The sequence below is a fragment of the Ornithorhynchus anatinus genome, chromosome 10, assembly GCF_004115215.2.
Source record: "Ornithorhynchus anatinus isolate Pmale09 chromosome 10, mOrnAna1.pri.v4, whole genome shotgun sequence".
Taxonomy (NCBI): domain Eukaryota; kingdom Metazoa; phylum Chordata; class Mammalia; order Monotremata; family Ornithorhynchidae; genus Ornithorhynchus; species Ornithorhynchus anatinus.
Window position 1 is genome coordinate 1118092 of NC_041737.1, and position 27860 is coordinate 1145951.

At 52.1% G+C, this 27860-nt stretch overlaps 1 protein-coding gene across 2 annotated transcripts; it reads left to right on the forward strand.

The window, feature by feature from the left end:
- The first annotated feature begins 3290 nt into the window (after positions 1-3290).
- On the forward strand, positions 3291-27860 carry REST (RE1 silencing transcription factor). Of its 2 annotated transcripts, none has more exons than XM_029073336.2 (4): positions 3291-3565; positions 8682-9598; positions 16532-16615; positions 22457-27860. In XM_029073336.2, exons 2-4 carry the CDS (start codon positions 8692-8694, stop codon positions 24226-24228), a joined length of 2763 nt encoding a protein of 920 aa, XP_028929169.1. In that variant the 5' UTR covers positions 3291-3565; positions 8682-8691; the 3' UTR covers positions 24229-27860. The 2 variants fall into 2 exon arrangements, with proteins under 2 accessions (XP_028929169.1, XP_028929170.1); XM_029073337.2 differs by lacking the exon at positions 3291-3565 and adding an exon at positions 4204-4256.

Sequence of the window (27860 nt, forward strand, 5' to 3'; positions counted from 1 at the left end):
GGAGCCGGGATTAGAACCCACGAACTCTGACTCCCAAACCCGTGCTCTTAGCACTCAGCCACACTGCTTTTCTGATTGCCCACGCACTAGGAAGAGGAAGCGACACTCGCTCCCTTGAGTCCCCCCCGACCCCCACCACTCCACGTCCCACAGCACTTGTGTTTATATCTATAATTCCATTTATTTATATGGATGCCTGTTTACTTGTTTAAATGTCTGCCCCCTCCCCCGCCCCCCCAGACCGTGTGCCCGTTGTGGTCAGGGATTGTCTCTCGTTTATTGCTGAATTGTACTTCCCAAGCGCTTAGTACAGTGTTGTACACCACCGTAAGCGCTCGATAAATACGATTGAATGAAGGAATGAAGGGATTTCTTGGGAGGTAGTTCCTTCGGGCTCTTTGGCCCCGCCAGCCTCCAGGCCTCTTTGCAAATAAGTAGGTGCAAAGCACCGCCGCCCGGTTCCTTGGGGTTAGGTCAATCCTGGCCTCCGGTCTTTTTTGGAAAGGTCCCCGAGGGCAGGCTGGGTGGGAATTACTTCTCACCCGATGCCCGTCCAACCCCCTCCCCTTCGGGCCGGTCCCTGCCCTTCCCCTCGGCCCGGAGCCACTGGGCGAATTTGGCTAATCCCTCTCTCCCGGTGCAAAGGGAGGCGCCAAAGGTGAAAAGAAAGAAGGGATAATGTTTCTGAGAGGGGCGAGGAGCCCCACCCTGAAAAGGGCCAGAAGCAATTTGGCTCAGTGGCAGGAGCCCGGGCTTGGGAGTCAGAGGTCATGGGTTCTAAATCTAATTGTCTGCGGTGTGACTTTGGGCGAGTCACTTTGCTTCTCTGTGCCTCCGTGACCTCATCTGTAAACTGGGGACCAAGTCTGTGAGCCCCACTGGGACAACCTGATCACCTTGTTAACCCCCCCAGCCTCCAGCGCTTAAAATAGTGCTTTGCACATAGTAAGCGCTTAACAAATACCATTATTATTATTATTATTAAGGGCCTGAAAAGGGCAGATTAGGCTGCCCGGCCCCGCACCCTGGGGGAAGGGGATGGGAGCGGGGGAGGGGACGAGGAGGTTGGGGGTCGGGCGGGCGGGAGAGGGGGGGGAGACCGAGGGAGGGAAGGAGTGCGAGGAAGTTGCAGGACTTGTCCCCAAATCTGGGATCCGCCCACCTCCTCCTCCTCCTCCCTCCCTGCAGAGCCCGGGCCATCATCTCGGCGGAGGGAGGGATCCCGGGGAGGAGGGGAAAGGGACGATCCCGCTGGGAAGCAGTGTGGCTCAGTGGCAAGAGCCCGGGCTTGGGAGTCAGAGGTCTCTGCCTCTTGCCAGCTGCGTGATTTGGGGCAAGTCACTTCACTTCTCTGGGCCTGTGATGTCATCTGTAAAAATGGGGGTAATAATAATAATAATAATGTTGGTATTTGTTAAGCGCTTACTATGTGCAGAGCACTGTTCTAAGCGCTGGGGGAGAGACAGGGTCATCAGGTCGTCCCACATGAGGCTCGCAGTTAATCCCCGTTTACAGATGAGGGAACTGAGGCACCGTGAAGTTAAGTGACTTGACTGTGAGCCCCACGTGGGACAACCTCATAACCTTGTATCCTTCAGTGCTTAGAACAGTGCTTGGCACATAGCAAGCGCTTCACCACTACCACCATTTTTACCTCCTCACCGTCCCCTCTTCACTCGACCTTTGGCCCACGTCCTCCCGCCGTCCTGGAATGCCCTCCCTCCTCACCTCCGCCAAACTCTCTTTCCCTCTTCAAAGCCCTACTGAGAGCTCACCTCCTCCAAGAGGCCTTCCCAGACTGAGCTTCCCCTTTTCCCTCTGCTCCCTCTCTTCACCACCCCTCAGCTAAGCCCCCTTTCCCCCCTTCCCCTCTGCTCCTCCCCCCCTTCCCCTCAGCACTGTGCTCATTTGTCTATATTTTTATTACCCTATTTATTTTATTAATGAGGTGTTCATCCCCTTGAATTCTATTTGTCGTGATTGTCTTGTTTTTGTCAGTCTGCCTCCCCGATTAGACTGTGAGCCCGTCAATGGGCAGGGATGGTCTCTCTCTGTTGCCCAGGTGTCCATTCCAAGTGCTTAGTCCAGTGCTCGGCACATAATTCATTCATTCATTCAATAGTATTTATTGAGCGCTTACTTTGTGCAGAGCACTGGACTAAGCGCTTGGAATGGACAAATCGGTAAGAGATAGAGACAGTCCCTGCCCTTTGACGGGCTTAATAATGTTGGTATTTGTAAAGCGCTTACTATGTGCAGAGCACTGTTGTAAGCGCTGGGGGTAGATACAGGGTAATCAGGTTGTCCCACGTGAGGCTCCCAGTTAATCCCCATTTTACTGATGAGGTAACTGAGGCCCAGAGAAGTGAAGTGATTTGCCCACAGTCACACAGCTGGCACGTGGCTCAGTGGAAAGAGCCTGGGCTTGGGAGTCAGAGGTCATGGGTTTGAATCCCAGCTCTGCCACCTGTCATCTGTGTGACCATGGGCAAGTCACTTTACTTCTCTGTGCCTCAGTTCCATCATCTGTAAAATGGGGATTAAAACTGTGAGCCCTCGTGGGACAACCTGATCACCTTGTATTCCCCAGTGCTTAGAACAGTGCTTTGCACATAGTAAGTGCTTAACAAATACCAACATTATTTTTATAAATAAGCCCCATTCCCCTCAGCACTGTGCTCATATGTCTATATTTTCATAAATAAGCCCCATTCCCCTCAGCACTGTGCTCATATGTCTATATTTTCATGACCCTATTTATTTTATTAATAATGTTGGTATTTGTTAAGCGCTTACTATGTGCCGAGCACTGTTCTAAGCGCTGGGGTAGACAAAGGGGAATCAGGTTGTCCCACGTGGGGCTCACAGTCTTAATCCCCATTTTACAGATGAGGGAACTGAGGCACAGAGAAGTTAAGTGACTCGCCCACAGTCACACAGCTGGTGACCATCCCCTTGATTCTATTTATCGTGATGAAGTTGTCTTGTGAGCCCGTCGAGGGGCAGGGAGGGTGTCTCTCTGTGGCCCAACTGTCCATTCCGAGCGCTCGGCGCAGTGCTGTGCACCCAGTAAGCGCTCCATAAAGGCTATGGAATGAATGAATGAATGAGTGAATGAATGAATGAATGCCGGGCTGGGCGCGGGGAGGGGGGCGGCGACGTGCGGAGAGGCGGGGCTCCCCGGGGGCGCGCCCGGAGCCCCGCGCGTGCGCGCGCCGGAGGGGCGGGGCCGGGCGGGGCGCGCGCGTCCGGGCGCGCGCAGCGGAGCCTCCTGTGCTGGAATGTGCGGCCGCCGAGGCCGCGCGGACGAGCAGCGGCGGCAGCGGGAGGAGGAGGAGGAGGAGGAGGAGGAAGAGGAGGAGGACGAGGAGCAGCAGCAGCAGCAGCAGCAGCGGCGGGAGCAAGAGGAGCCTCAGGAGCCCCAGGCGACGCGGCCTCCGGCCTGACCCCAGGCCCGCCATCGGGAAGCCCACCTGCAACGGCGCCTCCCGAAACCCCGGGCCTCGCCGCCACAAAGAGCAGCAGAGGGGGGGAAGGACCGGCCCGGCCCCCGCCCGCACGCCCGGTGAGTGCGGGCCCGGACGGACGGACGGACGGACGGACGACCACCACGACGACGACGACGACGACGAGGAGGAGGGCGGAGAGGCGCTGTCCAGGGCTGATTTGCAGATAGGAAGCGGCGGCGGGGGGAGCCCGGAGTCCGGGAGGAGGAGGAGGAGCAGCAGCAGCAGCAGCAGCAGCAGCAGCGGGAGCTGCAGGAGCAGCAGGAGCAGGGCGCTGGCGAGGAGCGGGATCGGGTTACACCCCCGCGGGGGAAGAAGAGGGGGAGGGGAGAGGAGGCGGCGGCGCCGAGCAGGGGGTGGGGCGGCCGGGACGCCCCCTCCCCAGGTGGCTGCCGCCTTCCTCCTGCTCCTGCTCCTGCCCCTGCTGCTCCTCCTGGAGCTGCTCCGCCGGCCGGTCCTGAAACGGGGCTCCCGCGGCGTGGGGCCGGGGCGGGGGCGGCAGGGCCCCGGGACCCCCCGGCCGGGCTGGGCGACGCCCGCACGGACCCCCGAGGCCCCGGAAGGCCGAGCGGAGCGGCGCCGGGCCCGGCCCGCCTCCTCCTCCTCCTCCTTCCTCCTCCTCTTCCTCCTCCCGGGAGGCTGGACAGCGATTTCTGCAGCGCGGGGCGCGACGTCGCCGAGCCCGGCCCGCCCTCCCCAGCCCGCCGCTCCGGGCAGGGCGGCCGCCGGGACCTGCCCAGCTCTTTCGAGGTGCGGAGCGCCGCGGGAAGCCCCCGGACCCCCGGGGACCGGACCCCCGGGGACCCCTCCGCCCCCCTCCAAGCGCAGGCTGGAGGTGGAGGGGAGCGGACGGACCCCGGGGCGCGACTTGGCCGTTTCTCCGCGGCGTCAGGTTTGGGGGGCGGCGGGGAGGGGGGGGGGGAGAGGCAGAAAGGGCCACATGGCGGGCGGGGACGCGCCTGCCGGGCCCCGCGGGCCGAGAGGAAGAGCGAGCGAAGCCGCGGAGTTTGCAAAGAGCCGCTTTGTGTCGGGTATTTGGAGAAAATGGCCGAATGCCGATCGGAGGGAGGGAGGGAGGAAGGGAGGGAGGGAGGGAGGGAGGGGAGCAGGAGCCCGGGGCCGCCTTCGCCATCCCCGCCCGCACCCAAACCCCCTCCCGCCCGCCCGCCCGCCCGCCCGCATTTTCTCGGTGCTCCCCTCCCAGCGATGCCTCCGTTCGTCTCGGGGGTGGCGACGCCGGGAGGCTTGTTTTCTTTTGCCGGCCGCCCTCCCTCCCTCCCTCCCTCCCCCTTTGGCCCGTCCGTCCGTTCGTCCGTCCGTCCGCCCGCCCGCCCTTGGGCAGGACCGGCTCTCCCCGGCCGAATGGCATTCGTTCATTCCCTGGTATTGACTCAGCGCTTCTCGGGTGCGGAGCCCTGCGCTAAGCGCTTGGGACCCGCCATTCCCATTGGAATTCTAGCCAATCCTCTTTGTATTTGTGTGTATATACTCTCAGAGTACTGTATGCTGTAGATTATTCATGATCTATACCGTATACAGATATGCTACACATCTATACTAGATACAGATGTACTCTACATAGCTATGCTCTTTCATTCAATAGTCTTTACTGAGCTCTTATTAGGTGCAGAGCACTGCACTAAGCGCTTGGGACCGGCGATTCCAATTGGAATTCTAGCCATACTGTTTGTATCCTATTTGTATATATACGTGTATATACTCTCTCAGAGTACTGTAAGCTGTAGATTATACATGATCTATACCGTATACAGATATGCTACACATCTATACTAGATACAGATGTACTCTACATAGCTATACTCTTTCATTCAATAGTCTTTTATTGAGCTCTTACTAGGTGCAGAGCACCGCACTAAGCGCTTGGGACCGGCGATTCCAATTGGAATTCTAGCCATACTGTTTGTATCCTATTTGTATATATACGTGTATATACTCTCTCAGAGTACTGTAAGCTGTAGATTATACATGATCTATACCGTATACAGATATGCTACACATCTATACTAGATACAGATGTACTCTACATAGCTATACTCTTTCAATAATATTTATTGAGCTCTTACTAGGTGCAGAGCATTGCACTAAGCGCTTGGAACGTGCAATTCCAATTGGAATTGTATTCATACTATTTGTATGTATTTGCATATATATGTATGTATACTGTTAGTACATGTATGCTGTGTGATTTATATATACTGTGTATATATACTATATACAGATTTACTCTACATATATAAATATATATATATATATATATATATATATATATATATATATATACTGCTTCATTCAATAGTCTTTATTGAGCACTTACTAGGTGCAGAGCACTGCACTAAGCGCTTCCAATTGGAATTGTATTCATACTATTTGTATGCGTTTGTATATATATATATATATGCATATATACTATTAGTACATATATGCTATATAATTTGTATAGCATGTATTATATATTTATACTGTATACATGTACACAATCCATCTACTGTATACAGATGTTCTCTACATATATGTACTGTTTCATTCAATAGTGCTTATTGAGCGCTTACTATGCGCAGAGCACCTTACTAAGCGCTTGGAATGTACAATACAGTGCTATTTGTATACAAATACATACTATTTGTATACAAATACATACTGTTTGTATTGGTGTTGATACTACTGAATGAATGGAATTGCATTCGGCTCCCAACTCCAGGCCTCCTTTGGGGCCGAATGGAGTCGTGGGGGCGAGGGGAGGTCAGATCTCGCTGGCCAGGCCGACCCGGGCCGGGGGAAGGGTCACCTTTCACCCCCGAGGAGCGTCGACCCTGCCGGGCCGGTGGAGGTTCGGCTCACCCATTTCCTGGGAGCGGGCGAGGCTGGCCTGGGAAGGACCGGTTCGCGCGTGGAGGGAGGTCCCGGAGCCCCCGGAGATGCCCACCTTGCCATCACCGCTTCCACCAGGCCCAGCCCCGCAAGCCGGGCGCTGGCGGCTACTTGGGCCGTGCTTCTCCTGCCTCCCTTTTCTTCGAAAGGGGTGAGAGGCCCTCGGCGCTTAGTACAGTGCTCTGCACACAGTAAGGGCTCAGCAGCCTGTCTCAGTGGAAAGAGCACGGGCTGGGCAGTCAGAGGTCATGGGTTCAAATGCCGGCTCCGCCGCTTGTCAGTTGTGTGACTTTGGGCAAGTCACTTCACTTCGCTGTGCCCCACTGCCCTCATCTGTAAAATGGGCATTAAGAATGTGGGAAATCCTGATGACCTTGTATCCTCCCCAGCGCTTAGAACAGTGCTTTGCACATAGTAACCGCTTAACCAGTACCATCATCAATAAATACTATTGAATGAATGAACTCGGGGCCAAGCATATTGTTTTTGCCTACAGGAATTGGGCCCAAGTTTTGGAGGGGGGGGTGGGGAATCGCTCAAGTTCTTGCAAAGTCAATCCAAGCACATAATAATAATAATAATAATGTTGGTATTTGTTAAGCGCTTACTATGTTGCCGAGCACCGTTCTAAGCGCTGGGATAGATGCAGGGTAATCAGATTGTCCCACGTGAGGCTCACGGTCTTAATCCCCATTTTACAAATGAGGTACCTGAGGCACCGAGAAGTGAAGTGACTTGCCCAAAGTCCCACAGCTGACAGGCGGCGGAACCGGGATTAGAACCCATGACCCCTGACTCCTAAACCCGTGTCCACTGACCCACTCTGCTGCATAAGACTGTAGTGGTGACAATTAGCGGTGTCCTCTGGAATTGGTGATGAGAGCCGATGAAATTCCATCCAGTCCACCAGTTATTGGAGCCTTTCACGTTGCCGGGCGGAATAAATGGCCGCCATCGTTCGTCAGGGCTTTTAGATTCATAACCTAGGTAAAAGCGTGGCTCAGTGGAAAGAGCCTGGGTCTGGGAGTCAGAGGTCATGGGTTCTCATCTCGGTTCTGCCGCTTGTCCGCTGTGGGACTTTGGGCAAGTCACTTCACTTCTCTGGGCCTCAGTGACCTCATCTGTAAAATGGGGATGAAGACTGCAAGCCCCACGTGGGGCAACCTGATCACTTTGTACCCGCCCCCCCCCCCCCCAGCTCTCAGAACAGTGCTTTGCACATAGGAAGCGCTTAACAAATGCCATGATGATGATGATGATAATTATCATTAAATGGGGGAGGAGAGACGTATGACCACCCCTCTACCCGCCCCCTCCAGGCCCAACTAGTTTCTTGATGTCTTTTAGTAGCTTTTCTACACATGGGAAGAAAGGAGTTCATTTTAATAGAGCAACATTAAAAAAGCAACAACTTTTCTCTAAATGAAGAAGAGTTAAAAATGTTTGCAGTGGATTACAAAGGCAAGGGAGGGGAGAGGAATGCCGTTCAAAATACCCTGACGTTCTGTCATCATCAGTGGTATTTATTGAGCACTAACTGTGTGCGGAGCACTCTACTAAACTCTTGGGAGAGGAGAGTGCCACAGAGATGGAAGACGCCTTCCCCGCCCTGAAGGAGCTTTCAGTCTAGAGGTGGAGACAGACATTAATGTAAATAAATTCAGTGAATTTACTTCATCTCTGATAGCATTTTTCCTAGAAATGATGGACCTCACTTGGAAATGTGGGGTTCTGACTCTACGAAAGTGTATTGATCTGAGCCTTGCGGTTCCTCTTTTAAATGGGGCAACCAGAGATTTTAAAGGTTGATTAAAGCAGATTAATTTTAAGGAGACCGCTCCCCGAGGTTAAAGTGAGGCACTGATGGAGGGTTGGGGGTAGGTGGGAGAGACAGCGATTTAATGTTTTTCTTTGTCCCAGAGGAGTGATATTAAATTTTTAAACGCCTTTACACTTTGGTTTGGGATCGGTCAATCACTGGTGGCTTACTGAGCGCTTCCTCTGTGCAGAGAGCCATGGACTAAGCGCTTGGGAGAGGACGCTACAACAGTGTTGATGGACACGTTCCCTGCCCACAAGGAGCTCGCAGTCTAGATGGGGAGACAGACATTAAGATAAATTAGTAGATTACAGAGTGTGCATTAAATGCGATAGCGCAGAGGGTAGCGATCCAAGTGCAGAGGCGACGCCAGGGTATCACCGCAGGGTCGTCCATTTGTTTTTAAGGTGCTACACGGATCTGTGCTGGTGCTCATTTTCCGGCTTTGTTTTTGTCTTGGTTTACAGAACTGCTATTATGGCCACTCAGGTGCTGGGCCAGTCCGGAGGCAGCGGGCTCTTCCCCGGAAATGCCAACATGGGCATGGCACTGCCCAGCGATACGTATGACTTGCACGACCTCTCCAAAGCTGAGCTGGCCGCCCCCCAGCTGATCATGCTGGCCAACGTGGCCCTGACCGGGGACCTCAATGGCGGCTGCTGCGACTACCTGGTCGGGGAGGAGAGGCAGATGGCGGAGCTGACCACGGTGGGAGACAGCAATTTCTCAGACAGCGACGACGGGGAGGGCTTGGAAGGGACTCCCACAGGGGAGAACGAGCCCGGCGAGCCGGAGAGCATGGAGCTGGGGGCCCTGGAGATGCACCCGGTGGAGCCGCAGGCCGCCCCCGAGGCCCCCGCCGTGCCCGAGAGCCGCGGCCCGGAGAAGGACCTCCCGGCGCCAGCCCCCGACGCGCCCGAGAGCACAGAGGACAAGGCCAAGAGCTCGAAGAGCAAGCCGTTCCGCTGCAGGCCGTGCCAGTACGAGGCGGAGTCCGAAGAAGAGTTCGTGCACCACATCAGGGTCCACAGCGCCAAGAAGTTCATCGTGGAAGAAAATGCCGAGAAACAAGCCCAGGCCAAGGAGGCGGATCCCTCGGTGGGCGAGGAGGCGGATTTCTCCAAAGGCCCCATCCGCTGCGAGCGCTGCGGCTACAACACCAACCGATACGACCATTACCTGGCCCACTTGAAACACCACAACAAAGCGGGAGAGAACGAGCGTGTCTACAAGTGCAGCATATGCACCTACACGACGGTCAGCGAGTATCACTGGAAGAAACACCTTAGAAACCATTTCCCCAGGAAGGTGTACACCTGTTCGCAGTGCTCCTACTTTTCCGACCGGAAGAACAATTACATTCAGCATATTCGGACACATACAGGTAAGGGGGTTGGGGGCGGGGGCGGTGGGGGAGCCGGGTTGGGAGGGGCGGCTTCTAAGGCAGCTGAAAAAACTGTGACAACAGGGCAGCCAGCACCCACCCGTCAGCCCCAGGGATTTTATTTGCTGCCGGGGGCAGATCACTCTTCCGGGGGCAGATCTGATCCCCGAGGCAGATCACTCTTCCGGGCCTCGGGGAGAGGACGCTAGAGTGAGTAGTGGCCACAAGCAGTGTGGCCGAGTGGAAGGAGCCCGGCCCTGGGAGTCGGAGGACCTGAGTTCTCCTCCCGGCTCCGCCACTTACCTAATTCTGTTGTATTGTACTCTCCCCAGTGCTTTGTACAGTGCTAGGCTTGTAGTAAGCACTCAGTAAATACAGTTGCTTGATTGATTGCCTGCTCTGTGACCCTGGGCAAGTCACTTAACTTCTCTGTGCTTCAGTTGCCTCCTCTGCAAAATGAGGAGTTGATATATCTGTTCTCACTCCTACTTAGACTGTGAGCCCCATGTAGGCCCTAATCATCTTGTATCTATCTACCCCTGCACTTGGTACAGTGCTTGACACATAGTAAGCGCTTAACAGATATCACAATTGTGAATTACTATTAATAATAAATAGACCCCTGCCCTCAAGGAGCCTGCAGTCTGGTGGAAGAGGACAAACCTGCTCGCTTAAAGATTTGTGCTTTGGTATTCCTAGGATCTTGACCCAGTCTCTGCACACTGCATGGGGACTAAAGGTGTTTAGAACAGCCATCCAGGAAATTTGGGGGCATATTGCTCCACATCGATTAGGGAAAGAGGCAAAGGAAATACAAGTCAAACGGCCAACGTAATGAGCTAAAAAGCACAAAAATCCTAAGAAATGGAGCTTCTCATAAATGTTTCCGTGCCCACAGAAAACCCAGATGATTTGCTGTGATTGAAATTTGCCTCCACTATAAATACCCTTCCCCTCAACAAATTCACCAGGGAAAGATAGGTGTGGGACTATGTGGAATGACCACAAAGCTGGTTTAATGAATGGTGCCATGTGCTCCTGGAAAGCAGTTTCCTAAACTACATGGGATTCATCCCTTCTTCTTCCCCTCCCCGACAGCCCAGTTGGGGAATTTTTGTTGGAAAATGGTCACTTCCTACCCAATGTGAATTTTTGATGAGGACAGTTTTCAAATTTGGTTTAGGTTTTGAGTCACTGGGAGCACTACTGATTGTTTGGAAGATTAGGGGATGCCAAAGATTCCCCCCCGCACTCCCTCCCCCCAATTTCTACATCTTTGAAGTCCTCTTGCCTGGAGCTCTGACACGGCCCTCCAGATCCCTGGATACTACCCGGAGCTGGGAATTCTGGCAGCAGGGAACAGAGAACTGTTGGGCTACCCGCTCCTGCCACTCGTCACTCGTGGGCCAGCACCATGGCAGGGTGTTGACTCAAGATCATGAAGGGATGTTAGGGAGAGGGTTGAGACCTTGGACCGGCGTAAACTTTGTACAATGCAACCTCTGTTGGCTGGCAGGTCGTGTTAGATGGAGACGATAAATGTATGTTTCTGTGTGGGTTCCGGGGCTGGGTTGAGGGGGTGGGCGGGGAGGACCTGGGAGACCCTCGCTCTTGTAGACCCCTGCATGGCTGCTCACCGTCAAGGACCTTCTTTACTCGGTTCTCGGGAGTCAGGTTGGGGGCAGGGCTGCATGGTGAGGAGGTGGATCACAGCGATTCCTATTCATTCATTCAATAGTATTTATTGAATTCCCACACGAGGGAATTCCCACGTATTCCCACACAAGGTCCCTATGTGGCAGCCGCTGCCCCGCCGGCCTGGGAGGAATATGGGAACGGAGCCGAGCTCAACGGAGAGCCGCGTCCAACCTGCCTGGTGTCGTTTTGTTAAATTGCGGCCTTGCCTAGGTTTGGCTGGGTTGTACGTTTTTTTGCAAATGGGTCCTGAGAGGCTGCAAAATGATTTCGAGTTTCCATTTGGCCTTGTGAGTACGTTCCCGAAATGTCTGATGGGCCCATGTATGTTTGGCCTGTTGGAACTGCCGGTCACCCTCTGCTGAACCAGGATGCCGTCGTGACTTGGACGACCAGGTCCCCCGGAGCGCAGTGCTGCGCTGGGGTCTGTGTATCCAAATTCTTTCTTGGCCCCCGAAGCCTGGCTTCCTCTAGCCAGCCCTCTCACAGGTTTTACTTTCAGGGCCTGGGCTCATTGGGGTGGTTGATTGAATTTCTTTGCTAGGCGGAGCCTGCTGCTCCCAGCTGCTTCCAGCTGCTGTTGATGGCGTTTCCAGATGCAGGTCCCCCTCACACACCTGAACCACTCACGCACAGGGCACGTTTGAAAGAGGTTCAGAAAAGTGTTAGTGCGTTTTTCAGAAAGGAAAAAACTTGAACTGGAAAAATTTGCCAGCGGGGCACCTGGGATAAAAGGGAGGGGGACAGGAACATAAGGTGGGTGATGGTTGAAAGCAAGGTCCTAGAGTGGAGAACCAGTTTCCCAAGGGACTGGTTAGCCACCCCAGGGGGAGTTCAGATAGGAAAGAAAAATAAGGCGGTCATGCTGTCCAGTATGGTGTCATTTCCTTCATTTTTGGACCATCTGACTTTAGCCTTGGTTTCAGTTGGTTAGGTCAGGATTTTTGGACTAAGCGTCAGTGAACCGTGGGGCCGGGCCGGGGCCGGTGCCGAAGACCTCTGGCCTTGGGAGTTGTGCTGGGGGACGGAGTCAGTGAGATCCCCACAGCCAGGCCTCCTCAGCCCCTCAGCCCTCTGCCCCTCCTGTCTCTCTGTCTTCCCGCTCTTCTGGGCTGGGATTTCCTGGAGCCGGTGGCTGCCTCATCTGCCTTGGACTCATTAGTTCTGATGACCGGCTTTCTGCTCTGTTACAGCCTCCCACGGGGCCCTCGGTTAGCAGGCTGTCGGAGCTGCCAGAAGCAGCGTGAGCCAGAAGCAGCGTGGCTCAGTGGAAAGAGCACGGGCTCGGGAGTCAGAGGTCACGGGTTCGATTCCCGGCTCTGCCACTTGTCAGCTGTGTGACTGTGGGCAAGGCACTTAACTTCTCTGTGCCTCAGTTCCCTCAACTGTAAAATGGGGATTAAGACTGTGAGTCTCACGTGGGACAACCTGATTTCCCTGTATCTACCCCAGCGCTTAGAACAGTGCTCTGGACATAGTAAGCGTTTAACAAGTACCAACATTATTATTATTATTCTTCCCCTTTTGCCTCTGCTCCCTCTGCTGCCTCTCTACCACCCCCTTCACCTCCCCTCAGCTAAGTCCCCTTCCCCCCCTTTCCCTCTGCTCCTCCCCCTCTCCCTTTCCCTCCCCTCAGGACTCTGCTCATTTGCTCATTTGTATATATTTTTACTACCCTATTTATTTTGTTAATGAGGGGTACATCCCTTTGATTCTATTTATTGCTATTGTTTTTGTCTGTTTCCCCCGATCAGACTGTAAGCCCGTCAGTGGGCAGGGATTGTCTCTATCTGTTGCCGAATTGTACATTCCAAGCGCTTAGTACAGTGCTCTGCACATAGTAAGCGCTCAATAAATACTATTGAATGAATGAATGAACGAATGAGCTGGACCTGCCTATGTTGGTGCAAATACCTCGGCACCCTTTCATTCAGTCACTCATTCAGTCGTTTTTATTGAGTGCTTACCGTATGCAAAGTACTGTACTTTGCACACAGTTCAGTGCAGAAGGGAAAGACGTTTATATCCTCACTCTGCTGGCCTCGCCCCACTTTCAGTGGTTTCCTTCCTCTTCTTTCAAGTGTCTTTCCTTCTCCAGGTATGAGGGTAACAAACCAACCATGGGCTAATTGGGGAACCCAGTGGGATAATCTTCTCCCAACCAGGAAAGTTGCAAAGATTTTTTAAAAACTAGTTTTTTTTTCCCATTTTAATTTATTTGTTTTGCCTCTGAGCACCGGTCCCCACTTCTCAGAGTAAGGGGGAGAAGGCTCCTACAGCCGGACCACCGGTCTTGCCCATCTCCCATCTCTGGTCAGACCTGAGCATCTCGTGACAGGGATGAAAAGGTCCAAAATGGCGACTTTCCAGCCTCATCACTCTTTGAAGCCTGAACCCTCCCGGTTCACACCTCCCCTAAAATCCCTACCCCTCCTCGCCCTCCTTTCTTAGCACTCAGAGTGAACACTTGGTCCTTGGGACTCTGAGCGTAACATCACTCCCTGGTGCCATTCTTCAGGTTTCTAGGCTTGGTCATTGGTGATGTGTTTCTGACAATCGTCCAGTCTTTTCGATGGGTTTGTGGACAGCTACTAGAGAGCGAGATAGTTGGCCCTTGCGTATTAAGCTGCCCGTCACCTGCTGGCTGCTAACTGTGGTCTTAAAGAAGTCTGATTCACTTGGAAAAGCGCCTCTAGATTAATTGTTATGTCTCAATTCAACGGGCCAGTGTTACGGTAGCACCCACTGCAATCGAAGGGCAGCTTTAAACGGCCAGTTTGTATTCAGATGGCTTGCTTTGGATTTATTTATTCCATTTCTTGCATTTCTGTGCATTGGTTTGGAATTCTAAAATGATTTCCATTTAAATAGCACGCCAGGTTGGAGAGATATTGGAAACCAGAACTGTGGGAGATATTCCGTAGTGATTAAATGAAGGCTCAGGTTTCGGTATGAAGCGCTGAGGCTTGTTGTGCGCTAAAGGGGCGGCCTTGGGGAGAATACTGGTGGGAGGGAAAGAGGGTGTCCAGTCCCAAAGTCAAAGGTTTTGCCCTTTGACCTCCGGTAATATTGCATTCCGAGAGCTCACTCTCCTACCATAATCCGTTCTAATACACGGGGCGGGTCTCCGCGGGGCTTCTCCGAAAGGCGGGTAGTTTAAGCGCTGGTTCTGGCTGTGTGGCTGAGTCTGCCAGGAGGCCGGGATGGGTTTTGCACTGTAGATATCCAGTGGAATTCCCCCCTCTTTTTGACTGAGGCAAGCCGATTCTCAAGGACCAGGGGAACATCAGCAGACCGGTCCGACAAGACTTTAGATTCTGCCTCGGCCCCGCTGAGGAAACGCGACGTCAGCAGCCGGCCTTGTGGTGGGATCGGTGCTTATTGAGCACCCCTTGATTGCAGGGCACTGTCAGGCTGCGTTTTGGTCTGGCCACCCTGGTCATAGGGTGAGGGGGCGGAGAACCTCCTGCACGTACCGCGGGGGCGTGGAGAATGAAAGCCCCTGTTCCGCAGCCCCTACCTGACACTTTTCCGTTCTTTCGGGCCAGGCTGGGACCCAAAATGGTAGTGGCCGATTTGCCTACCTTTAGCTTGCTGATAGACACATTTGAGAAGCTCGTTAAAATACCCAGTGCGACTCCTGCAGATGTTTTCAGGTTGCCAGATTGCCTTGATGCAGGCTCATCTCCCGTGTGAGTATGGGTAAGTGGCGCGCTCTCTGTGTGGCGCTTTCTGCAACCATCGAACAGGGGTCTGAGACCTGCCCACTTTACAGAGGAGGCGTGAGGGATGGCGGCAGCCCCGGCCAATGAAATCTGAATAACGTGTCACCGTTCAGACACGCGTTATCAGAGCAGGTGGAAAGTGGAAATCAGACAGCGGGCAAACTTTTGGATTAAAGCATTCCCCTCCCCCCGGGTGTTTATTCGGACCCATCCGGCTCACAGCCGGAACACGCTCCATCCAAAGGTGCGGGCACGTGTAAGCTCCTCCTCTAGACTGTAAGCTCATCATGGGCAGGGAATGTGTCTGGTGATTCTGTTGTATCGTGCTCTCCCACGTGCTCACTACAGTGCTCTGCATAGAGTAAGCGCTCAATGAATACAATTGATTGAAGGGCTAGTGAAAGCGTGGGTTAGTAGCCACAGATGGTTTTGAATCTCTGCAGATGGCAAGGCTGCCTAGATTTTGTGAAGACGGGCACCTAACCATGTGAATTGAACCAGTTAGGACTCCAGTACCTTATTGGAAGGGGCTGTGCCTAAGCTTCAGGTGGCTGTGTTCCAGAGCAGAGAAAAGAATGTACTTTGGCGTTCCGCTAGCATAGTAGTAAAGAATGTTCCTACCCGACCAATGAAAACCAATTTTGTCCCTCTTGTTGTTGAGATCTTGGTGTGGCACACGTGGACCTACATATGCTCTCTTTCAGCACCGTCATAGATAGTTCATTCAACTGTGCATTCGGTGATTGGTCTCGATTACTCTGTTTGTAAATACTTGGTCTCCCCCCATTGGAGTGAAGTTCCTTGTGGGAAAGGAATGTGTCACTTCCGTGTTTTGTATAGGGAAGGCAGTGTGGTGGAGTAGAAGAGGGCCGGTCAGGAAGCCAGAGGACCTGGGTTCGAGTTGGACCTTTACTGTGTGACTGCGGGCAAGTCATTTAATCAGTCAGTGGCGTTTGCGGAATGCCTACTGTGTGCCGAGCACTGTACTGAGTGCTTGGGAAAGTGCAATACAATAGAGTTGGTAGACTGGATCCCTCCCCCCAAGGGGCTTCCAGTTTATGGGGGTAGATGGATATTAAAATCAGTTCCAGATAAGGGATGCAACAGAGTATAAGTTTATGTACATAAAAGCTGTGGGTCCGGGGTGAGTACCAGAGTGCTTAAGGGGTACATAGCCAAAGGCATTGTTGATGCAGTGGAGAGGATGGAGAGCAGAAATGTGGGCTTACCTCTCTATCTCAGTTTCCTCTTCAGCAAAAAGGGGATAATAATACCGACTTTTCTACCTGCCTCACAGGGGTTGTTGTGATGGGGGGAAAACGGGAGATAAGCAACGTAAGAGTGTTTTGAGAATAGAAGGGCTCTTCAGAAACAAGGTATTCTTGTTACTTTCCGAGCGCATAGTACAGTGCATTGCACATAAGGGGCGCTCCGTAAGTACTACTACTGCTACTGCTGCTACTTCTGCTGCTACTCCTACTACTCCTACTAATCCGGAAATGTTTTTTTGCAGGAGAACGTCCCTATCAATGTGGCCTGTGTCCGTATTCAAGCTCTCAGAAGACCCATCTCACTAGGCATATGCGCACTCATTCAGGTAGGTAAGAGAGTGAGGTTTAGTGCGGACACAAGACACCACACGAACCACATTTTATCAGGGGGCCTTTCCGAGCCTGCTGTGATGTTAGCGTGGCCTCTGCTCTTTCCAGGAGACCCCGATTCTCTTCCATGCTCTTCTGCTCTCTGCAGGGTGACTTGAGGCAAGTCACTTCACCTCTTCGGCCTTGAGTTTCCGCACACCTGTGCGCCCTCCTTCTTAGACCGTAAACCCCAGGTGGGACGGGGACTAGGGCTGGTCTGCTTATCTTGTATCGACTGGTACAGAGAAGTTTTAACTGCACAAAGCTAACATCTTTGGGAGCTGAAAGCGTTAGTTGGAAGGAAGTGGCCTTGTGCCTAGATTTGTGCCTAGAAAAATCTGCTTACTAAAAAGCCTTAGTTATGTAACTCTTAGAACAGTTTCACCACCTCCGCAGGTTTCCAGAGATGCATGGTCCGCATGCTTGATTAGCAGGAACACTGTTGAGGGGAGAGGAGAGGAGAGGTCCACCCCCACCGCCCGCCTGGCTGGGCCTCTTGATCTCCTCCGCTGGTGCCCTCCCTTCCCTCGGCCTCCCACTGCAGCAGGAGCCCAGCAGACCCAAGTGTCGGTTTGCCTCTTGGGGGTGGACCTGGTTGGGAGAGTGGAGGTGGGAGAGGAGGGCTGTAGAGATTAGGGGACTGAGTTGGGTGTTGGGGAATTGACACTAGAGAGAGACTGGGAGAGGGGCAGTGGGTATTTGGAGGGTGGGGGTGGGAGAGATGGACAGACTGAGAAGGGGCCTGAAAGGAAGAGGATGGGCTGCTGGGACAACTAGATGATCAAAAGAGAAGAGGGCCCCGGGGAAGTAAAGAAGAGCTCAAGACAGAGGAAAATTGAGTGGGGGACAGATTAGAAGGGAAGAGGCATCCAGAGGGGTCAGAGCCGAGAAGGATGGGAACATGTAAAGACTCCCAGAGGGACAGGTGAGTGGAAGCCACCTAAAAGGACACAGGAAGAACTAAGAAGGTAGACCAACATAAGAATGAAAACAGTGTGGCCTAGTGGAAAGAGCATGGGCCTGGGGGTCACGACCTAGGTTCTATTTCTGGCTTTGTCAGGTGTCTGCTGTGAGGCCTTAGATAAATCACAGCACTTTCAGCTCTAAAATGGGGATGAAATCCTCCTTTCCTCTGATTTAGGCTGTGAGTCCCATGTCGGCCAAGGATTATGTCCCAGCCGATCCTCAAAGCGTAGTGTATTGCCTGGCACGTAGTGAGTGCTTCCCAAGTGCCATTTTATAAAGGACTAAAGAGGGAGAGGAATACCACAGTGAGAAAATGTCAGGAAGAGGGAGAAACTGTAAACTGGGTGAGCGTGTATACTCGGGCTGGTTGGTTCTTGGTACTGTCTCGTTGATGGGAAACCACCGGAAAAGTTACCTAAGCAATAACAGATTACGAGATTGGTGTTTCCAGCTCGTTGTTTCCGCGCTACCTCTGGCGAGTTTCTGGGATGTAGCAGAGGTAGCCAGAAAGCCCAAGAGACTCGGGCAGGCAGAGGTAGAGCTCACAAGTCCATTCTGTCTTGGCTCTGGGTTATTCTTTCATTTGTAGTCTACTGTTTTAAAAAAAAGTGGCACCCCCGCCCCCCTTGGAGATGTGGTTTTTGAACTATTGTTCCCCATGCTGTAAGAGGTTCAAAAACCAATTCCCCCTCCACCTAGGAATGGAGTTTTTCCTCTGTCTCTAGATTGTTGGGAGGTTGGAAGACTGGGGAGAGAAGCCACCTCCAGCCACCTCACCCGCCCCCCAGTTGGTGTTGGACAGAGTGATGGTGTGTTGGGATTTGTTCCAGAACAGTGACCTATCGTGGTTCACTGACACCCCTTTAGAGTGTGAAACTGGTATGCAAAGAAGGTCTGCCCGTATAGCAATCAATGGGGGATCTTCAAAGGATCAAGACAGAGGGATCCTGGCAGTGCAATCATTTTGCATCTCGCTTGTTTGTAAAAGCAGCATGGCGTAGTGGAAAGAGCAGAGGGTTGAGGTTCTAATCTGGGGTCTGCTGCTTGACCTCGGGCAAGTCACTGAACTTCTGTGCCTCAGTTTCCTCATCTGTAAAATGGAGATTCAATACCTGTTCTCCACCCTCCTTAGACTGTGAGCCCCATAGGGGACAAGGACTGGATCTGACCTAATAGACTTTGACTTACCACTGCTTAGTGCAGTTGCATGGCATATAGTAAGCACCTTTATAAATACCACAGTTATCATTGACTTACCTTTACCCCGTGGGCTCATTTGAGCTCCAGGCAAGGAAAGTCAGCTTCCCCCTGTTTTCCTCACTGTGGGAGAAGCTTCCCTGGCCCCCGGGTCCTGGTAGCGAGGAAGGAGTAGACCCAGCCAGCTTTTAGGGGGTGATTTCCTTAGTGGACTCCAGCTAGCTGACATCAGGCATGGTTTCCAGCATCTGGAACCGTAAACCCTTTCCTTGCTCTCAAGTCACCTTCTGTAGGATCTTTCTCCACGCTTGCTCCCTGAATCAGGGACCACCGACCCCGAGGGCTGGTACGGAATCCCCTTGGGTCCCTTCTGCTGGAAGATGGGACCTCTGAAACAGTTGCAGAGGGCGAAATGATGGATTGGACAGACTCAGTGATTATAAATTACTTTTCAGAAACCTTAATAACGTTAGTGGAGAGTCAGTATTTAGTGAAGTCATTGACTCCATTCTGGCAGAGTTTAAGGGTTTGTGGAGCTCATCCTACTTACTGGCCATTAGCAAGACTGATTCTTGTTGCCTGCAACATTCTGCCTCATATTTCGACGAGTTTGGACCGAGGCCTTTTAACTTACTTTTTTAAAGATTAAGAAGGATGGATATTAACCTTTAAAAATCATACAAAGGCAGCTCATTATTAATTGAAATTTTGGGTTTCCTCTTCGTGGAAGATAAATAAGTTTGAGATCTTTCATGAGCTACTACTGCATTTTGCCCCCAATTTTGGATTTTTTTTTTTTTCGGGAAAAGATGTGGTGAGGATAATTTTAGTTTCAAAATCAGCTGCATTTTCATATGGTGTATAGGGTTTAGGATTGCATTGCCGAATGAATTGTAAGTGAAACTGGTAAATGGCACATGAAGTGAAGGATAGGATTTTGCGTTTTGCTTCAGTTATTTAAAATGATCATGCAGAAGGTTTGGTGACCACTTGATGTGACTACTTGATAACCTCCTTTCAGTTTTTAAGAAATCACTTTTAAAATCCATGAGTTAGAATGTTTCCAGTCATATTTAATCCCTAATTGGATTATTAGACACCACTTGCGCTGATTTGGATGACGTTAGTTTACAAAGAAAAGGTATATTTTAGAAGTGGTTGAAGGTATCAGACTAGAAACGGATACAGAAATCTTCCTTGTTTTCAGAGTATGAAAGGGAGTTTCTCCATTGGTGTATTATTGTCCATGTAAGAGAATAAACATAATTCCTATAGAATTAAGAAAACGAGACCACTAAAGAGCAAATGATGAGAATTGAGAAGCAGAGTGGCTTAGTGGAAAGAGCACAAACCTAGGAGTCAGAGGATCTGAGTTCTAATCCCCACTCCCCCACTTGCTGCTGTGTGACCTTGGGCAAGTCAGTGAGCGCTAAACAATACCATTAAAAAAACAGTAACCCACCAGGGGCACCAAATGCAACTGCCAGCTACTGGTGAGTACCTTCAAGGGATGGGCTCTATTTATGTCACCGGGGGAAAGATTCCCTTTGGAAACTGGCTGGCAGAGCAACCGATCCCACCCATAATCTCTGCTTTCCTTCCTGCCCACTCTGTCCAAGCCCATGGCCTGAAAGAGTCGGCCTCCTTTCCTAAGGAGAAGGGAACTTTTCTAAGACGAGGCCTACTGGGCCAGTTTTGAGCAGTGAGTAAATTTCAGTCAGGAAGGTCAGACGGACAGAGGCTACTTTGGGGGGTAACAATCAAAGTGCTCAGTACAGAAGGAAGAGGATGCTCAGCAATGGAAGCTCTGGTGGTTTTTGCTGCCCCTCTGCTCCTCCTGGGACATCCCCACAGGAGGTCCCTCCTGCCGAGCTTCTGTCTGGTTCCGGTCCCCTCACGGATCCTGCTTGGACAGGACCGAAGAATGGGGAATCTTTAATTTCCTTTAGTCCCCAGAAGGCACATGCCAGCAGCCAACATGCCACATGCCAACAGTGGTAATGTTTTCCTTTTACGTGCATGGGTGACCTTCATTAATACCAGTGCTTTTGTATTGTACTCTCCCAAGCACTCAGTAAGCGCTCTATAAATACGATTGAATACAGTGATCTGCATCCATTAAGTGTTCAATAAATATCACTGATTGATTGATTTGTTCATCACTGCCACTCACTCCCCTAGCTGGGGGCATGGCCAGCGGCTCCGGTTCCTCCCCCTCCCTTCCTCTGAACTCTGACCCACTGGCCCCTCCCTACCATTGCCACCTTCTACCCTTCATACCTATGGTGTGGGCGGACCTTATTCCAGTACACCCAGTAGGGATTTTACTGTTTTTTGATCTTCTGCCCAGATCCAGCGGCCTTGGGTGATTCCCTACCGATTGGGTCAAGACCTCAAACTGGTCTTTTCTCCTCCTACCTGGCCATCCCCCTCTCCTAACAGAGACAGCTCTGGCTGTACCCCCTTCTCATCAGTTCACTGACCTGTATCTACAGTAGCTGGACTCTTCCCCGATACTGTTCTGTTGCCCAGGCTGTCGTTTTCACGGTGCTTCCCGGAAATGTCCCTCGTTCTTGCTTGGATTGATTTTTTAAGACGCTAAGGTAGCTTTACAGCCGTTTCAGAGGAGCCCAACTTGTTCTGCAGACTATGGCCTTAGCTTTAAAAATGACATTATAGCAAATACACTTGATAGGGTTGTGGTGGGAGGTGGTTTAAGGGTTTTGCCGACAATATGGGTTTTTTTAAAACTCTCATCTGAAGTAGTTGATATTTATGCAGTAGTTCCCCACACCTCCCACCCCATGAAAAACTTTGTCAAAAACCTGTTTTTGTATTGTGTTCACCACTTTCATATCACCCTTCTCCTCGCCTCAAGGACATTTTCGTTCCAGTCGTTTCAGTCGTTTCAGTTTCACTTGGCATGGAAAATCCAAGATTCACAATGTTCACTGCACAGCAGACACGTTCCTTCTGATTGTGTGTTTTCCGTCTCTGCCCCTAAAGTCACATTCTTGTCTTTTTTGTGTTGTAAGATAGATTTTCAGGTACTAATATGAAATGGCTTTGCTTATTTTCCAACTTTGATTTAACATGCTTCAATTTTTCTCCCACCTAAAACTTACACTGCGGTAACGGTAGCCCAAGGCGGGCCATAAAGTCGACGCCGTGCTTAATAACTTCTCGTGTAGTTGTCTCTAAGTTTTACCGTGGCACCTACGCGCCCTGAACCTTTCTGTAAGTTTGACTAATGTGCAATTGTACGAAAGATGGTCGTTTCATCAACTGTCCATTTCCGTTTCTCTACAATGCATTCAATGGACCAGCTGGGTACAGAATCCATTGGGTAATATTACTGTAGAGCGCTTGCTCTAAATGGGTACGTATCCCGGTTGAGGGGGTGGGACGCGTTTCCCATCGATTCCTGTCCCTGTCGGTGAGCGTGCTCGTGGATGATGGCGGTTGTGGTCGTGTCTGGCTTTCCATGTCGCTCCAGGTGCATGAGTGGGTCTTTCCGTGGGGGCGCGCATGCTTGCACGCGCATCTCGGGTGCTGCGTATTTGTCGTTTGGGGTGTTCGGACGAGCGGTGTCCCGAGGGTCTGACTTCGGTTTCCGTGATCCCTCCCCCTTGCAGGCGAGAAGCCGTTCAAGTGCGACCAGTGCATTTACGTGGCCTCCAATCAGCATGAAGTGACGCGCCACGCCAGGCAGGTGCACAACGGGCCCAAGCCGCTCACGTGCCCGCACTGCGACTACAAGACGGCTGACCGGAGCAACTTCAAAAAGCACGTGGAGCTGCACGTCAACCCCCGGCAGTTCCTCTGCCCTGTCTGCGACTATGCCGCCTCCAAGAAGTGCAACCTACAGTACCACATCAAGTCCCGCCACCCGGGCTGCTCCAGCATCACCATGGACGTCTCCAAGGTGAAACTGCGCACCAAGAAGAGCGAGGCCGAACCTCCTGACGCCGGTGGTGCCGGCCAGAAGGCCGATAGGGAGCAGGCCCGGGAGCCCGCCCGAGCCAAGCCGGACACCGCGGCTGAGAAGAGAGGCGACAAGGCCGCGAAGGGGGAGCGAAAGGAGAGCGCGTCCAGGGACAGGAAGCCGGGTGCGGGGGCCACCGGCGCCGGGCAGGTGACCACCCGGAGCCGGAAGTCGACGGTGGAGGGCAAGGAGGCGGACAGGGCCAAGACTGACAGACATGCCGAAAAACCCGCCAAAACCAAGAAGACCAAAAGGAAGGCGGAAGGGGCGGCCGCCTCCGGGAGAGAAGAGGCACTGGGTGAGGCGGAACCCGTGGCCAAGAAGAAGAAGAAAGGGGAAAGCCGGCCCCCCGACAGCCCGGAAGCCTCGTCGGGAGAAGTCCAAGGGGAGGAGCAGCCGAAGAAAGCGAATGCCGGCCCAAAGAAAAGCAAAAAGAAGAAAGCTCTGAAGAACAAGGGGAGCAGAAAGGGCGGGAAGCCCACTGTGGGGAAGTGCCCCGAGGAGCCACCCCCCGAGAAGCCCGCCCCTGCCAGAGAGGACCGGAAGGGGAAGTCCGGGAGCAGGGGTCAGGCCCCGCCGAAGGAGCCGACGCCCACCGAGACTTCCCCCGGCCCGGGGGTGAAGGATGGCGTGGCCCCCGGGGACCTCCACCCCCTGTCCCCGGCCCCAGGAGAGGGAGGGGCCGAGGACGAAGACCAAGAGGAGCAAGTGCCCGCCGAGCTGGGTGGGGATGAAGGTCAAGATGCACCCCCCGAGAAAGCCTCGGGAAAAGAGCCCGGCGACGAGAGCCTCATTCAGAGTCCTGCTCCTGGTTCCCAGGAGTGTCCCGAGGCGCCTCCCGCAGAGCCGGACCTCAGTGCAACCTGCGGGGCAGACGAGGAGGCGCCACCGCCGCCACAGACACCGCCACCGCAGCCGCCACCGCAGCCGCCTGCCTCCCAGCGCCGGCCGGACCCCGGGCAGCCTTGGGACACGGAGGCGGAGACGGAGGCCCTCCCGGAGCAGGCCCAGGACGCGGCCAGCCGAGGCGGGGCGAGCGACCGGCCGCTCCCCCCGACGCCGGAGAGCTGCCAGCCGGCGCCCGGGGCGGCGGAGGACCTGCCATCCCCGGGGCGGACGGCGGAGGCCGAGCCTCAGGAGGTGGACGAGGACGAAGGCATCCACAGTCACGACGGAAGCGACCTGAGCGACAACATGTCGGAGGGCAGCGATGACTCGGGGTTGAATGGGGCTCGGTCGGTCCAGGAAGAGGCGGGGACGAAAGCCGGGCCGGAGGAACCGCCCGCCAAGGGGGCCGAGGAGAACTTTGTCTGCATCTTCTGTGACCGCTCTTTCCGGAAGGAACGTGAGTACAGCAAGCACCTCCACCGCCACTTGGTGAATGTGTACTACCTGGAGAAGGCCACGGAGGGACAGGAGTGATCTCCCCGCCTCCCTTGGGGTTCACGCGTCCACGTTTTTGTATTCTCTCCGACCGCTCCTTGTTGCAAAGTTGTTGGCTTTCATTCGTGTCTGAGTATTTCAGGTGAGGGTCTTTTTCTCACCCTCCTCCCCACCACCCCCTTCGCGTCTCGTAAATCTCTTGCGTAAACGACTGCGTCTGAGCGACTGAGTTTCCTGTTTTCTAGGAAACAGGCGTAAGGTCCCACTTAGCTATTAGCTGGGGCCTGCGCTATTGTTCGAAATGAAGTTTAGGAACCTAGGAATTTACCCCAACAAGAAACACTGCGAAGCCCACACGATTGCCGGCCATAGGCGGTGGCTTTATTTTTTATTTGTGTGTCGATTTCCAGCCTCTCAATTTTACCTGTCCATTCCTCATTTTTTGGTCTGCTTTACATAGCGGTAGGCCTCGTATCAAGCGGCTCAGAGTGGTTTACCTAGAAGAAATATGTCTATTTCAGAAAATGAGCACTTTGTCAAAGAAAAGAAACTTGGTTAAAGAGATAGGCTTAATTCTTTAAAAATCAGAATTTTTCAAAAATAGTTTTCACGTTCCTTTAGTAATGAGGTTGGTCCACAAACTTCGTGTTTTTTCTGAATTAAAAGTATTAATTATACTCTAATCTTCATAAATATGACAGCGATATTTGTCAGGTGAAGGGGGAGGGTGAGTTACTTTGTATTCTGGTGGTGCTTCAAGGGCTCAAAATATTGCACAGTGTTTATTGTTGTTTTTTTTTTTACCTATGCATTTTAATCTTTTAGAAATAGCATTTGTGCTGTACAGGAACACTTTATATATATATATATATATATATGCATGTTTATTTGGGTTTGTTATATTTTCCCCTTTACTTGGAAACTTTCAGGTTTGTTGCTTATATCACAGGGCAGTTTTTTTCTGTTCTTTTTGCTGCAGTCCAGGGTCTCTTTAGGAGGGGATTATTAGGAGTGTGTGTTTCTTGAAGCGAAGAATGATTGTGTGCCTGTGGGTATTTGCTGTCAGTAGCTGCTAGGTGTAGTGGAGGGCGGATGAACCAAAGGCAGGGCCCAGCCCCCGGGTTGGGACTTTCCATCCTTGGGCCCTGGGAGAGATCATTAGTATATTGGGGTTCTCGACATGGACCCTTCAGTCGGCAGGCCGTTGGAAGTCTGGTGGGGTGAGCTCTTTGGTGCGAGGTGGGGGAACTTCTCTCGGAAGGACAGGCTCTGGAAGGTTGTTCCTTCCTCCCCCTGATTTGTGATAGCCGAATCAAGCACTGTAGGTTGCCTTGCCTCCTGTAACCACCACCCTTTGGGGTTGAGACACCTTTCCTGGTGGCTGCTGAGCTCCAGAGGCTCAGGGCTTACCTTTGGAGGCATCGTTTTGAGGCTCTTTGACCACCTCCCCCTCGGCAAAAAGAAGTTGGGGCAGTTGTGCTCGGTCTGCATTGGCAACAGGCAGCCAGTCCGCCGGGACCTTCGGTCCCCGCCACCACCACCTCAGTATTGGCTGAGGCCCTCTTCTCTTCTTCGGGGCCTGACGCCAGAGAGAGTCCTGCTGATCCGAGTCCCCCGCCATTCCCAGTCCCAGGCAGGAGAGATCACAGGGTGACTGGAAAGAGCAGCAGGGAGATTTGTTTCTGCTGGCAAGTTTTCTAAGAGGTGGTTGGGGTTCAAGGGTGGGGAGATCTGACACCGGGAGGCCAAAGACTTAAGGAAGCAGGACAATTTCTCCAGATAGGAAGTCACTCTTTGCCGTGGGACATGTTTTGGGTGCATGAATGCATGAATGGATGTGATTAAATAGCAGTGAATTCTTGTCTAGGCTCTGACAATCATTGTCAATGGAAGATTGAGTTGCAACTCTATTTATGTTTAAACCTTTGAAGAAATAAAGAAAACTAGTTACGTGTCTAGTTAAAAGCTAGCGGTGACCCTCGTGGGTGCAGTGTGATGAGTAGTAATGGGCCACCTTTTAATAGTTGCCGCCTTTCTTAAGCAGTTTGAACTGACTAGAAATTTCAGGGCCGGGAAGAAGTTTGTGGGCCTTTGTATATAAAAACAACAACAACAACAAAAAAAATCAAAAATGACTGTCTCAATCGAGAGCTTTGAGAAGTCGAGCAATGTTCTTGTTTCATTCAGAGACCAGCCTGGTCGGAAAGATTGAAAGGGAAAACACCGCAGCAGAAACCGCTCCACCAAACGGTCCATTCAGTTGGTCTAATGTCCTGTTTCTGCAAGGTTATATGATGTATACTACTGGGAAATGGGCTGGCCCTGAAGCCATTTCCTCCGGACATAAGGGTTCTGACAGTGAGGCCTATATTAGGCCCTGTCCAGCAGTGCTACATGTTTCTACTTATTGATTTAAAAAAAAAATTGTATCAATGAAAAGTGTATCAGTAATGTGAACTTTTGGGCCTGTTGGGGGTTCTGTTTCATTTGGAATATGTAATATTTGCATGAGAAATGTTTATGAATTCTCATTTTTCTGGGTGTTTTATTTTTTGGGTAAAACTGGTTAGGGTTTGGGCAGTACGTTTAGGTAAACCAACAAAAGACAGACATGTCATTGGAGAGTGTGTGGTTAGATCGATGCTTAGGTATTGATAAGGAACTTCTGAAATACTGTGTAGTGTGTAAACCTTATTAACCTACGGTTTTGGTTTCCTGGAATCTCTCTCCCTCTCTCTCTTTCTCTCTGTCTCTGTTTCTCTCTCTCTCCCCATTTCTCTCCTCATGATCCCTGAAAGGTATGTGCCGAATTTGGTTTCTTTCTGGGATTCTTTAAAATTACCGTCTCGACTTCTTGTTATTGCCGTTGCCGATCCTAGCGGCTTCTCTCCAGGAGCTGGTATCTGGTAAAGCCCCCTGGCTGTGGGTCGACAAGCTGCTGCGGGCATCCGCCCTGCACCACTTCCGGTGCCAGTCTTCTCCCGTGGAGCTGCCCGGCTCTGGGCTAAACGAGCCACCGGAAGTGGGCGCGGGGCTCGGCCCCTCCGCTTGTGAGCGTCGGACTAACTGGAGAGGTGGGGCCGGGTCGGCCCGGGCCGGGGCTCCATTCTCCTCTTGAAGACAAATACAGAGCCAAACCGAACCTCTCCCTGGTGGGGTCGGGGAGCCACGGGCTGGCCGCGGGGCAACGGGTCGACTTTCGATGGCAACCTCCCCGGCGTCACGGGTGCAGGGTGCCATAGAGTCGACCTGAGGTATTGATCGGGTCCAGATCCAGATGGCCACCATCTCCCGTATGTATGTAGGCTCGTCTTTCTAGGACTCCGCTAGCCGGGAGACGTTCGTGTAAGCTGGCACTGAAACATTTTCGTGATGTTTTGTTGCACCATGTTTGAAGCTTTCCCAGTGCAATACGTGTGTTGTTTTTCTGAATTAAACCAAAGGTAAATTTCTCATGGTTCTTGCTGGAGGACCTTTTATATTCATTTGTAGTAGGTGGAAAACCAACCAGCTGGCAGATTCAGTTTGTGTTTTTGTTTTTTTACCTAAACCATGTATACGTCTTATTTGGTTCCAAATTGTAGTGTAAAGTTGAACTAAATTGCATCATATTAACCCTGAGTGTATTTCCCTAAGCATAGTTACGACAAAATAAACTTTGTTAAAAAGTG

Bases quoted from the DNA above. Each gene is read 5' to 3' on its own strand.
- REST (XM_029073336.2), top strand. From the start codon at position 8,692: ATGGCCACTCAGGTGCTGGGCCAGTCCGGAGGCAGCGGGCTCTTCCCC. The intron at 9,599-16,531 runs GTAAGGGGGTTG...GTTTTTTTGCAG, and splicing joins GCATATTCGGACACATACAG to GAGAACGTCCCTATCAATGT. The intron at 16,616-22,456 runs GTAGGTAAGAGA...TCCCCCTTGCAG, and splicing joins GCATATGCGCACTCATTCAG to GCGAGAAGCCGTTCAAGTGC.